This window comes from Aythya marila, assembly GCF_965140915.1.
Source record: "Aythya marila genome assembly, chromosome: 5".
In the NCBI taxonomy this organism is placed as follows: Eukaryota; Metazoa; Chordata; class Aves; order Anseriformes; family Anatidae; genus Aythya; species Aythya marila.
Window position 1 is genome coordinate 37,382,960 of NC_139046.1, and position 14,189 is coordinate 37,397,148.

The window sequence follows — 14,189 nt, forward strand, 5'->3', positions numbered from 1 at the left end:
CAGAAGTCCTCACTACCTGAAAAACATTCAGATTACACTGCATCTTCTAGATAGCAGTCCTACAGCTAGATTCTGTACTTATCATGAACACTACTGAAATATATAAGGCCTCTTGCTGTCTTTAGACAAACATTTGTAACACCTTCAGAACTGATTAGTGAATCAACCCAAATCTGATAGTATAATTTTACAATATAGTCACATGCACTAGATAATGTAGCATATGTGTTTTTTTGTGGAGAGCTCTTAAATGGATGCCTTGCTCCATTCAAGTAGCAGCTGCATGCCTCTGCTGAAATAAAGCACCTCCTGTTTTTTTAGAAGGCAAGATTAAACGTCTTAGTCATTTACCATTTTAAAGCTACATTTTTACAAGGCAGCAGCTAGATGGAGAGTGAAATGCCCACAGAAAATAAAGCTCCATGTAGATTATATTTAAAAGAAATAAATAAATCCCAAGCCATAAAATAACCCTTTCACCTGACAGGTAGTGATCTGATACCGACTCAGCCTTTCGCACAGCTCTTGAGACAGCTTTGCTCTTCTCAGTTTCTTTGCAGCCATACTTCCCAGTCTACAGGGCAAAACAAACAAGTTTTTGAGAATTGCTTGGAACATGGCAATGCAGACAGCTATGCCCTCCCTTTGCCAAAGAACAGGAAGGAAGGTGTGTATAAACATAGGAAGCCTATGCTACGTTATATTACTGCTCAGAAAATAGTTGTGTTGAGTTACTTCTCCTCATATTTGACTGTGTATGAGGCCATGCTAATCAGAACAGAAGAACCAGCAACACCCATATGATACTGGTTTCTGGGAAAGAAGCAAGCTGGACATTACTGTGATGAGCCTCTGGATAGCAATGGGAGCAACTTATGTTCTTTTGAAAAGCAACGAGGTTATCTCTGAACAGCTTAACGTGAGCTGTATGGTAATGGCAGCGAGCATTTAGACCTGGCACATCAACTGAAGCACAGTGCTGGGCTCTGGTGAGCAAGAGAGCGCTCATCATGGGCACTGAGAGAGCAGGGATGCAAAAAGGGGACACCAGGAAGACCAAAGGCCTGGAAACACGCTCCAGTGTGCGAGATTCACACTACTCGAAGCACCCGACAACCTCCTGGGTAAGCTCATGGAAAGCACGCTGACAGAGAGAGCTCTCTGCTTTAACCAATAACAGAACCATAACAGCCAAAGCTAGGGACACGAAGACCCAAAAGACACGGTAAATATTATTTTGTTGTACACACAGCAGAAATAAAAACAGCTCTGGCAGCCAGCTCCGAGCACCCCGGCTTGCTGAGCTGCGTCCACTGCTTCCCGCTTCAGGAGCCTCCGAGTAGCTCCGAAAAGCCTTCAAACTGAAGTATGCAGCAGCTAAGGTTATGGCTACCAACCCTTCGTGCCCCAGCCCGCAGCTGCCTGCATTTGGGGCTATTTAGGGCCGTTTTTGTGCCTTTTTGTGCCGCTCCCCTGCCCCCGCCTCACCCGGCCCCACTTTTTCAAAGCGCCGCCGCCGCCGCCGCCTCACTGAGGCGCAGCCCCCGGGCAAGGCGCCCGCCCGCCATTGGCTCCGCTCCCGCCAATCGGCCGCAGCCGTGAATGCAGGCGGCGTGCGGGGCGTGCTGGGAGTTGTAGTTCGTGGGGGCGGGCGGGAGGCGGGAGGGCGGCCGTGATGGCGGCGGCGCGCTGAGGGCTGGCTCGACCGTGTCCCGGCTGCCTGGTCTCTGTTCTCCTCACTTTAAAAACTGGCCTGTCAGTTATTACAATAGAACTTCTTCCATGTTTTAACTAGAAATTCCTACAGTCTGCATAGAAAGCAGCTACAAAAGTTACAAAGCTACAAAGCAAACCTTCTGCAGGAAGGGTGCTACACACGCTAATTTGTTAATAAAGAACTTGGGGTTACAGGTTTGTGTCTTCAGATGTAAGGCTCAAACTCATGGTGTTACACCAGCTCCGTGAGAAGTGCCTGCTGACTTTGAGGGAGCTATTTTTCTGTAATGTGAATGTAAATGGCAGTTAGTCATCAAACACGAGACTTACATGACTTCACTGATGTCCGTAGGGTGAGCGTTCCAACTCACTCTGGTTTATGCTAGAAAACATGGAAGTTTGTGTTTTAGATACGCTGTCTGCATACTCTTATGTTCTAGACCATAACCTAACTGAAGAAAAATATGGACTAATGCTATCTGGGACATTTACTGAAGTCCTGTGCACTGAGAATCACATGGCTGTTTTTTTGTATTAATAAACAGTGCTACAGTGAAGCTTCAAAATAACGCTCCAGCCATTTTTCCAAAGTAGCAAACGGGAGAAACATAGCAAGAAATAGTGCATAACAAGAAGGCAATTGTCGTGAAATGACCAACAACCGTAGCATTAAAAAGATTCGCTAGAATCAGTGGTTCAGTCATAACCTGAAAGGAGCTCAACTGCCCTAAGAAGTCCAGGGGGGTTAAGAAACTGCACAGAGAATAAGCAGTACATACAAGAGCTACTGAGGGCTTATTTAACAGCTAGCTGAACCGGGAGAGGAGATGAGATGGAGAGAGAGCTCCTCCTGGTGGAGATTGTCTTTAGAAGTTGACTTGAAAAATGGAAGTCACGATTGAGAAAAGGTGGCTAAAGGGAAAGGATGGCTGTTGCTGTGCATTGGTTTCAGTGGAAGGAGGGCATGACTATAGGAATTCTATTGCCATTCCACTCCTCTGTTATGGAATTCTATGTACTGCTTGTTAAAAAAAAAAAAAAAAAAAAAAAAAAACAAATAAAAAGAAAAGCAGGAGCCCCAACTTTGATACCAGAGGTCGTAAAAGAAGTAATATTGCCTTGATGACCTTTTTTTCTCCCACAAATGGAGCAGGTTTTCCCCTTTACCTCCAGACCAACAGCCTTCCTTCCCATCTTCCACAAAAACAGAGTACCTGTGTTAAACCAGAGAACTGTTTGGGGACACTGAGCAAGGCAAACAAATCTTATCGGCCAGCTTGTTTAGATTTGTAAGCAAAACTAAGACACCCTGTCATCTCTCCTGCAAGTTCTTTGCATCACGATTCTCAGTGGAGTCACAGCTGTTCCCCTCTTCACTTCTCATATAAACATTTAAATCTACTGGAAATTAATCATGCATCATCTTCTCCACGTGACTTGAAAAAATCAGTATTATATATCCAGAGAAGTGTTCTTAAACACCAGTTTACTATCAAAGTTCTCAAGCAGCAACACTGTAGGCAGCTTCACAGCTCCCATATGTTTGAGCAGGACATTGGTCACTGGGGAATCGGGACACTCTGCAAACAGAGTGCAAACACCGCTGCTTCGTGACCTTGGCCAAGTTCTGTAATGATAGGGTATCTGTTTTCCTTCTCATTTTCGGTTTTACGTATTTAGACTGTAAACACAGCACTGAAAGAAACTGACAGAATTATGTGCCCAGCGTAGCACAGCAGGGCTCTGCTCTAGTTTAAGCCTTTAGCTGCCCCTGGAACTCATAATAAGGGATTAATAAAGCTGAGAGATGATTACTTTATAAGACTGAGACTCTACACATTAATTTACGACAGTCCTTTAAGTTGGCAACGCTGGAGCAAGACTGTTACAGAAATATGAAGCATAACAGCAACAACAAACGAAGTCTCATAGAACCAGTGCTCTAACATCAAACACACCAATTACAATAAAATTGGGAATGGGTGATTAGCTTGCTAATAACCAAACCAAAAGGAGCAAAACCTGATTTGAAGGGTGCAGGATGAAATCCTTATCAGTTCATAACCAAATAAATACTCAGCAGTTGAGTAATTCTGCAAGGCTCCAGAATCCAAATGATAATGGCAAAATACTTCCTTCCTGGAAAAAGAGTCCACAAAAAAATAACAATAAATAAATAAAATTAAATCTTCCTGTAACCCAAGACAGACTTCTGTGTGTAACTTCAGACAACAGTTTGGCATTCTGGAACATTTCAGATCATTAATTTCTAAAACAGCATCAGCCTGCTGATATTGACTTAATTCTGCAGTTTCATTACTGTTTTCCAACTATCAGTTATTGCTTTAAAATTAGCAGTGTTCCCCTACCTCTGTGAAAGGAAAACATCTTACGAGAGTACACTGTATGAGAACACAGCAACAACTCTGACTCACGGCAGTAATTCATAGAGTAGTTTTCCACCTTATGCTTGCAGACTAGTGTCTAATTAGCCTAACATATTCTTATTCCTTGGTAATACCTACTTGATGTCTAACACATTCTTAATAGCAATCCATGTGCTCCTGAGACTGGAAAGTGATTATAGCCCAGCTCCTGCTTTCCTGGCACTCAAGTCCCAAGAGGTTGCTCAATAACAGCATACAAAGGAACCACCAATGAAGTATTCTATCCATTACTACCTCCCCAAAGGAGATGGACATTTTCTTCCAACTCTTCGATGTTTCCTTCATCTCAAAAAGGGAATTAGAAGGATCTCCCAAGGAAGCCCTGGTTAAAAATACTTTATTTTCTATATGTACTTTATCAGAGCTTTAGAAAAGACACTTCAGTTGAGACTCCCAGATGTATCTGCTGTAGGGATTGTGTAGAGGGAAAAGAAAACATCCTTCAGTTGTTCCTACAAACTCCTCAGCTCAACCTAATTGTTATCACTGGCTATAATAAACAGACTGAGAACAGACCTGTGAAAAATTAGCCCATCTTCTCATTCTGGTTAATTCTCCCTCCCCCTTTGCTCTGAACAGTCTGTGGACCAGATAAGTGCCTCTCCCCAGGCAATTAACCTTTTTTCTCCTGCTCAGGAAGGATTAAAACCAATTACAATGAATCCTCCTCAGGTATTAGTGAGGACCTGTCTGACCACACACATTTACACCCATGCAAAAGAAGCTTATCTCTCAGGACAATCAGAAGGCATCTCTCCATTTCCTACCTCTCCAGTCATGCTGCTGTGAGAAAGGATTCAGAGTTACCCACCATCCCCAAAAACACTTCAGAAATGTTCAGCACCAATGTAGAGTCTTTGAAAGAGAGCATCTGTACCTCCTACCCTTTTTACAGAACAGCAGAATAGCCACCTTCGCTGCTATCACAGGCAGAAGCACAGACCCACCTGCACATTACAGCTTTGAAAAATTCAGATGCATTTGCTTTCTGCCCAAATTACAGGAAGCAAAATGAGAAACCTTGGGGATTATTCCACTTTTAGATTGTACTCATCTAAGCAGATTGCCCTCCAAGATCAGCTTCCTACTTCATTTAGCTTTTTCTGGTTAAAGGGACAGCAGGAGCCATTCAAGTCTTTGGGCTTTTTACATTTCCCTGTTAAGTTTCCGTTAAATGAGAAGGCTGTGAACCAGCAAAGCAGCAGCATAACAATCCACGGGGAGTTGTTGTCATCTTTACCAGTACATGCTAAACACAATTTACTCTCCATGAAACAAACCCAACCTCATCCTGCCTTTCACCTGTGCCCTACCTGTACTCCTTTTTTACTGTCTTGCCTTGAGGTTCTGTGTACTGAGGTGCTAAGCTTGTCCCAGTAGCAATGTTGCATTTAGCAGGCCTTGCCACTCTCACCACACATCTCCTGGGTTGCTGAGGTAGGCTAAGGAATGGCAAATTTTGCATCAGCAGGCCTTTAGGAGCATTGCACAAAGAAGACAGTATCTGACTGAGGTAATCCTCAGGTCTCTACTGCAGCTTTTCCCTGCTAAAAGCATGGAACAACTGGAACATACCCTGCTACTCAGAAACCTGAGCTACATTTAGGCTTATGTCCTGTGAAGCAGATTTGTTTCTCAGTGCCCAGCTATGGAGCCAAATTCAGTAGTTCAGTGGTTCCCCTTTGATCAGCCCAATTCTCCGGGGATGCGCACATCCAGCAAGTAGTGCTGTGATCCTTCACAGCAGCCAGCCTCCACTGAGAAGCAGCAATTACACCAGAAAGATCTAAGCACTTCACAGGGATCAGTAGAAAAAGAGCGCTGTGCACCTCTTGTAATCACACACTGAATCAGACAGCAGTGAAATGAGAACCTGCAGTGCCTGGTTTTAGTGGCTCCATTAGGACATCTGCTCCTTTCAGGTACAGCCCTTGCTCCCTTCACAGAGATCTGCACTGGAGAAGAAAGACAACAGGAGCAGGTGGACACGAGAGAGAGAGGAGCTTTTTTGCATGGACAACATCAGCAGAGAAGGGCAGATCCCAGACACTCATCTCTGTGCAGCTGCCAGAAATGGTGGTGCCCTTGAAAAAGAGACAAAATCATTCAAGCACAATGTCAAAAACAAACCCTGATGTGAATATTTTTGTTCAGCTCACTGCCCAAGGAGCATGTCCAAATCAGCAATTGTAGTGAAAGCCCTTCATTTTTTGGAAAAGAAGTCTTCACTTTGTGATGTTGCAGATTAATCACTGATAACCCAGCAGCTGAACTGAGCCCAGTAGCTCTTATTTCAAACAACAAACACAAACCAGCAAGCAAACAAAGCCTGGAACATTTAATTCCATGAATTGTTTCAGTCTGGGGCCTTTGGCTCTTGCATGCTTTTCATTCTAGTCCTTTCTAGAGCCATGAATGAGAGCCCTATTGCTGGGACTACAAAGGTAACTGCTCCAAACAGAGAGTCCTGACTTTCCCATCCTCCCCAGATGTTACTGAACTGCTTCCGAAGCTGGCTGGAAGAGAAGAAATCACCAAACCTGGGCAGAAAAAGCCAAAGAAAGTCTCCACTCCCAGAGTCTTTGTGCCTTACAGTGTTCTCCCCAGCCCTGAAGGAATGAGACATCTTCATGCCTTGAGACTGAATGTTACTCACTCTCACACGCTACCTACGAGGATCTTGGCAGACTCCAGCAAGATCAAAACAGGGACCTGATGTCCTGTGTCTCATCAGCGTTCAGGAACAGATGCAAGAGATCTCTTAAAGGATAATTATAGAAGAATTTACCCACAGAGGAAAGAAGACATTCAATTAATTCTGTGGTGATTATTTTTTACCTTGAAGCATGGCAGTTCTTATCCGTTTTTCTGGGATGAGCACACAGCAATAATATATTCGAGCATCACCCCAGGACTCCACTAACCACAAACTCAATTACTATAGAGAGCATCCAGGCAAGCAGGTCTGCTGCTCACTGCTTGGGCATGATGCCGTAGCTATGATCACATTATCCTCACCCTACATTGACTACCCACGGCAGATTGATTTTAGTGTCACAGCTATTTTTTAAATCACTGCAGCATATTATGTTAAATGAACAATGCAGCACATTGAGCATATACTTAATTGGAGTAAAATAGGACATTTGTACAGCAAGAAGCTGAAGGCAAGATTAGCTGTTTTGCTGAACCAGGGTCCTATTAATTGTCAGATAATTCAACTATTGTTTTAGATGGTCTTTAGAATATAGATTTATAAATCTGCAGGAAGCATCTCAGTCAGTCCAATCTATTCCAGCCTTTCAGGGCATATTTTTCCCAAACCTTAGGAGTTTTCACACCCAAGAGGGAAAAATCATGAAATGAGAATACTCCTGACCTTGCAACATAAAGTTCACCATAAGGAAAGGTGCCTCTGAGACGACAGAAGATGGAGCATCCTGCATTCATTAGAGCTGCACTCTCATGGCATCAGCAGGGACAGGTGTATCCTGGGCTGTGTGATTCAGCAGCCGTATGGCACCAAAGGTTTAATTCTAATGGCCTTCATTCAGCTTGCACCAGGAGCTGCCTGCATCCATCACCTCGCAGCAGGGACTTGCCGACTCAGATACCAAAGCCAAATGATTTTTAAAAGCCTCTGATTTGAGCTGGCTTGATTTTAAGGCTTCCAACTTGAAATACTTTCAGCCCCAAGGGTGCACAGCTGTCATGCTTTCAACTGGAGCCATCTCAAAAACAGGGCAGAAATGTCCCAGACTGGTAAAACTTGAGTCATTCTAAATCTGTGGTCACTTTTCAAATATCTGGGCTTGAATGATAAGCTCAGGAATGTACACAAGTTTTCAGGGCTGGGAAATGGGCAGATGAGCATGAGACTTGTTTGTCTTAATTCATAATATAGTGTTTAAAATAAATACTCTTTAAGTATATCACCCTATTTCCCTTTTAAGTTGGTAAGGATCCAGAATAAGGTCAGTGAAGTGAATATAGGTACACAAGGAGAAAGTAAGACTAAGAACAGAATCAGGCTTTTGGGTATAAAAAATATGGACTGTGGTGTTTTTACTGTTTCCTTCTCCCTGGTGTTAATCTAACAGGGAAAAAAAAAGAAACGAGGAGGATGAATGAATGTCAGATGTGAAGAAAAATCTTTGGGCTTTCCATTTTCTATTGTAAGGCAGGACTAGAATAGTAAAAAAAGCAGCAGAGGTCAGGAATGAGATACAGCAAAGAAAAGCAGTGTGCAGACTCTTTTTTTTTTTTTTTTTCCAGAGATAATGGACTCAATCTGCTGTGTATGAAAAGAGACTCTTGGAGAGAAAGGCCAGAAATAGCAGAAGGTTTTACAGGGCAAGGGAGGGGTAGTGTTATTGTGCTCGATCTATGTATGGTTCATTCTGAGGTTTTGTAGCTGTGTTTCTGAGAGCTTGGCATCTGCCACCCCACATCACCGTCTCTTACCTAACCCACGGAGCGAGCGCACGTGCCCTGCTCTGCAGCCAGGCAGGAGGCAGAAGAGGAACAATCCTGGAGCCACCCCAGCAGCCAAGGCCTCTGTCTCCATCCTGTGATGCCTGAGGAGGGCAGATGTTTGGTTTCTGTTGGATTAAGCTTTTGGCTGGAGATTAGGCTTTGCTGTGGGTTAACTGCTGATCTTAACTGGATAGCTTTCCTATGGATCTGCCAAAAATGCCTAGAGTAGCACATAGGCTCTTTTCCTGCAATCTGTCAAAAATCTAAGTCAACAGATAACATCAAAATTACATATATTAAAATAAACGGAAAAAATAGCTTGGGATAGGCATGAATTCCTTCCCTCTCTTCGCCATTACAAGCTTCACTTGCTTATCAGCACCACTGATCCCCCTTCTGCCTGTTCAGAACAGCAAGAAAAAGGAAACTGCTGCCACCCCGTTAGCCACAATGCTGTGGTATTGAGGGAGTGGAACAAGAGCAAGACTTTGTTCATATAAACGAAGGCAGGAGGACATCAGTAACATGAAAATTAGTCACATTGCTTCTGAAGAACTCTGTCCTGGGCATACCCTTCAGAAACTCACTCAATCCCAAGCCTGACAGAGGTTAGATCTGGATCCAAACGCCATGGCCAAACGTGGTGCTTCTGTTCAGTTTTCTCACTGGGGCAGCTCAATGAGTTACTGCAGACCCCTTGTTCCTGAAGAAGATGTCACAGGGATGTCCTGGCCCCCTGAGGCTGGGTAACACCATGCCACTGCTGCCTAGTATGGGGAGGGCTGGGTGCCAGAGAAGCACATCGTGGCAGGCAGCCCGGCCCATCCTTCCTCACGGCTAAAGTGACTTCCCGGCAAGACAGGGGGCTATAGCACGTGGCAGCTGCTGCAGGATGAAGGGCACCCTGCAGTGCCCGTCGCTGTACTGGGATTTTACTGGTAGCTGTGGATATTCCCAGAACTGGCTTTCAGAGGGACTGGTGCCCTGTGTTCCTAAGACATGTGGAATCTGAAATTCCCATTCTAGTAGGGCTGGCTAAGTCGTAATCCTTCAATATCTCAAGCAGATCGATTAACTGTCATGAAGGACTGGGAGGAGGAGGAGGCAGGCTCTTTATGAAACCTCTTAAAAGCATAGATCATCTCTGGCTTGTCAGTGTGCACAAGGAAGACCCCAGGAGGGCTTTTGTTGCATCTTTGGACATAATTCTTTCCCTTGCAAAATCTGTGCTGGCCAGCTGGTGATTGAGCTGGCCAAGATATCTGCATTTCAAAAACACAGCATCACTATAAAGTGCCCATTGCTGCCTGCCTTTACAGAGGGAGACGATTTTTCCCCACATGAATAACCTCTTTGCAGTCCAATAAGTGCTGCTCCCCAGGTCAGGATCAGCCCTGATACAAAGGCTGTAAGGTGTTGTGGCGCTGTGGGATATTTGATCAACTACTATGATTATAATAAAAGCTATCCCTGACAGAGCTGTAGGTAAAAATCTCTCTCGGGAGCAGCATTTCCTGCTGACTCCATACAGAAGGCTTGGCAGGATGCCCTGTGCTTTACAGATATCTTTTGCTGGAAACAGAAAAATCCTCCTCTGGGGCTGCAGAGCCAGTCCCCGAAAGCCCTTGACCCTGAACATGTAATCTTCCCGGGGACCCAATGTACATGAGGAAATATAATCTTCTGAAGCATCTGCTGTCTGCGTCGTGTGAAAACATGACTGAGACCCAACTGTCACATCCCCAGGTCACTGGCTGGCTGCAGAATCCCTTAAAGGGGAAAAAACAAAAACAAACAAACAAAAAGAAAACCACCTCTCTCACCTGAGAGGAGATCTTTCTGCTGCTCTAAGCGTTACATTACCACCACTGCAGCCTGAGCAGTTCCTGTGGCATCCAATAGACATTTCACCTGCTTTTGTGCCCCAGGGAAGTAACAGATGGGAAACGGAGCTGACTTTTGTGGGGGTCCCTGTAGCAGCCTGGAAGGCGAGTCCTGCACCCGCTGGGAGCCACAGGGTGCAGAGCTATGTGGGGCAGCCCCAAGGCAGTTCTCCCAGCTGCGCAGGGCCAGGGGCCCAGGCTGGGTGCTTGGCCAGGGCTCCTCGAGGGTTACCCTGAGACACGGGTCTGCGGGGCACAGCAGCTTTGGCATGACGGTGAAAGGGAATGAGAGGTGTCCGTTATCGCAAAAGGCACACAGAAAAGGGGTGTCTGCTGCTTTTTTATTTCTCTACACATTTCTTGGGCCCTTTGGAGGACGTGGTCTCTGCTCTGAAGGCAGAAGTACAGGGAGCAGGAGCTTGAATGCAGAACTAGCAAGGAAAGAGCATTGATGTGACTTCTTAGTGATAATTTGCTTTGCTGTTGTTTTGTTTTTCTAATATTTTTTTCCAACACCGTAAACTCCCATCCTTGACATCTGCCCTGCCCTTGCCATTACCCACCTTCACCCTACTTCTCCCTTTAATGCTGCTGTCCTCATTTCCCCTTTTGTACACATGACCCTTTCACTATGTGGGGATTAGTATCTCACACATAAATATGTGAAATAGATATGCAGATGATCTAATTTGCTGGGTTTTGTAGGGCTGGCAAGACACACTGGAATGGAGAGAAGGGTATGTTCTGGCAGGCCAGCTGAAGGAAAACCTCCTGTGCACAGGATGAGTAATGGGAAACAGGCATCCGGGACATCAGCACCAGCACAGCAGGGACACTCAGGGGAAGGGGCTGAGCTGGTGGGACATACAGGCCAGGCATATAAGGAAGAGCTGGTCTGATGATTACAGAATGCTTGAAGTTAATGCAGGGGAACGAGGAGCACCACTCAGCACTGGGAGGTGGGATTGATACAGCAAGAACAATGTGTGTGAAGTTTTTCTCCTTTGGGTGTGAACAGAAGCAACAGAGGAGGTTGATGTCCCTGCCTTCCCTGCTTGCTGTGTGTCTGCCAGGGAGAAAGGAGGAGAGTGGCTGGCAGGGAACATGAGAAGCAGAAGGGGAGCACAAGTCTCCTGTGGCCAGGGGCGGCCTGCGTTGCTAGTCACTTGGCCAGGAAGAAAAGTTGTTATGTGGCACCGATTAAATCACCAGGTCCAAACTAACACCAAAACCCTAAAATTCAACAAGTCCTTGCCAGGAGGCAGCTAGTGAGGTGGAGAGGAAGGAGAGGACAGAAGCAGTGGAAGATAAAGCAGAGACGTGGGCTTTAACAGACCGAGATGGCAGCAGCCAAGGCCAGGCCTCGGGCCTGCTGTGGGGGCAGCCCTGAGCTCACATGCAGCCGTGGTGGTGGACACGGCCTGGGGGCAACTTGTGTAACTTACATAAAACCTGCAGGCACACCGCTTGTAAGGTCAAGAGCTGCTGTCTCGGCTCTTGGCCTGCTTCATGGGCATGTGGAGCTTCACCTTGGCTCTTCTCTGGATCTCAGTTGTTCAGGAAAGCGGCAGAGTGGACATGTGCAGATGATCTGAGGCAGTGTTTGCAGCTAAGCAGGTTACGGCTCTTCTCTGCCTGTAAAATTTACAATGTAGTCAGTGAGTGGTACAGTGCTGAGGCCATCAGCCATGTTTGCGCATGTAAACACACACATACACTCCGTGTGCATTTATAAGAAGGATCAGCTGAAATTATGAATTATTCTGCACACATTGAAACTCAGAGATTGACAGGAGAACCTTTTAGCTGAATTTAGCCCTGAAAGCCTATTATGTACCATTGTGTGGATGTTATAGCAAAGGCACTGGAAATTAATTGCAAACTTACTGCTGTCCTTGTGCCTGAAGGCAAGTGTGTAAAATGCTTTCTGCATTGAGCTTCCAAAGCACTGAGAACTGCAGCTGCTGTGGGCTTTAATGGATGCCACAGCTCATCAATAATCAGCCCATTTGTGTTCAGCTGCCAAAGGAGGGATCCAGAAAGGAAGCTTAGAGTAGCTGTGATCACAACATGGACTTGCAGTGGTCTTAAGGCACAGAAAGGGACAGATTGCCAAAGGACCTGATGGAGAAGCAAGAGCAATAGGAAGAGATGTGGCATCAGATGAGGGATCTGACAACAGAAGGGGCGATGTAGATAAGCTCTGCGGTAACTGCAACAACATGAGCTGATAGAGCAGATGGTCACCTCAGTTTAGCCTCTAACATGGCTTGTTGCCCCTAGCAATATTTACCCAAAAGTACTCTGATGATGATGAGATTATGTAGCACAGAGAGGGAAATCAGTCCTATTTTGAACAACAGACCTATGCTACGTATCAGCTCTGATGGCCCCTTCACGTGCCAGCTTTGCATATGGGCAGCCTGCATGCAGGTGGCTGCTGACATCTCCAGTGAAGAGCTGAGGGACTTGTATCAGCCACAAGCCTGTGGGTAGCCCACTGCTTCAGGGGCTGTCACACACAGGACAGTTGGGAGTTTAACATTTTGTCCGGTCACCACTTTTCCTCACACCAGGCAAAATTTTAAACTTCCTTTCCAGGTCTGACTAGACCACCTTGGACCTGTCAGGACATTTCCATCAGCTCCCTGACAGTCGTATTTTGGGCTCATCCTGACCTACTTCAAGGCCTGAAGTGGGAATTTATTTCACTTACAGATCTTTCAGTGAAAACTGATAAAGGCAAATGCTGTTATTCTTATTCCCGCAAATACTAGGTGAGGAGCCATACCAAAGCAGCAGCATAGGTATGTTGCAAAGGGGGTCAGTGACAAATTCTGCACTGGAAAGTATCCTGGGTTTGAAAGGCCAGAAATCTACAAACACTGCATATCTCAACTCAGATATTTAATAAATATCGATAGTCTCAACTGCATACGTTTACTTCTTTTTATTAAAGAGCAAACTGCTTGTATTTCCTTCTCCTTCTTCTTCATTATAGCATCAAAAGCAGGACAGCATGCCACACAATGGTACAAACAAACAGCATTACCAGATACTTAAGAGTCTTTAGCTCCAAAATTGACTAGAGCATAAATACAAACTGACGTCAAGCATTTGGGATTACCATTTAAAACTGCTATTTTCTGAGAAGCTAATGAAGGCCATGCACGTCAGAAAATCTGGTGGCTACAAAGGGAGCGAGCAGCCTGGGCTCCAGAGGAAGGAGTCAAGGAAAAGCTCAGCTTCTGCCTGAATAAAAAACCTGCCAGAGTGCTTTACACCTGTGAGAAGTCTCAGCCACAGAGAGCACGAAATAGCTGCTTCCAACCTGTCCAGGTCTTGAAGATGTCACCAGCAGGCCTTGCTCTGCCACCGTTAACCAGCAGCTCTTGCACCACCACAGTCCTTGCACGGTAGAAGCTCCTCCTGGCTGCACCGGGATTGCAGGGCATGGCACTCTCAGCGCGGACTGTGGGTGTGTGGTGCTAGGGCCCCACTCCACGGCTATGACAAGCCACCTTCCCACATTTGGTGTCTAGGGCCTCAGTTAAGTAGCTGCAACAAGATGCTCTCTAGTGAGATCATAAATGGTAATGAAGCTGCTACAGTATTCCTCCCAGTCTCCCCCTCTTAACCTCCTGCTTTCCCATGAAAAACATTTCCA

At 45.5% G+C, this 14,189-nt stretch overlaps 1 protein-coding gene across 8 annotated transcripts in view; it reads right to left on the minus strand.

The window, feature by feature from the left end:
• The window catches only part of RAD51B (RAD51 paralog B), a 458,335-nt gene that overhangs the window by 419,042 nt on the left and 25,104 nt on the right, over positions 1-14,189 (minus strand). For 4 of the 8 annotated variants that reach the window (XR_014317663.1, XR_014317664.1, XM_082762399.1 and 1 more), the window contains exons 2-5: positions 11,968-12,157; positions 3,739-3,855; positions 2,047-2,098; positions 481-574 (exon numbers count right to left, since the gene is read on the minus strand). Coding sequence is in view for 6 of the 8 variants with exons in the window: in XM_082762399.1 (XP_082618525.1) it covers positions 481-564 (84 nt within the window). In the remaining 2 variants the exon portion in view is untranslated. Of the gene's footprint in view, positions 1-480; positions 575-1,250; positions 1,314-1,488; positions 1,517-2,046; positions 2,099-3,738; positions 3,856-11,967; positions 12,158-14,189 lie in introns of those variants that run through there. The other 4 variants (XM_082762400.1, XM_082762401.1, XM_082762402.1 and 1 more) reach the window with 4 other exon arrangements.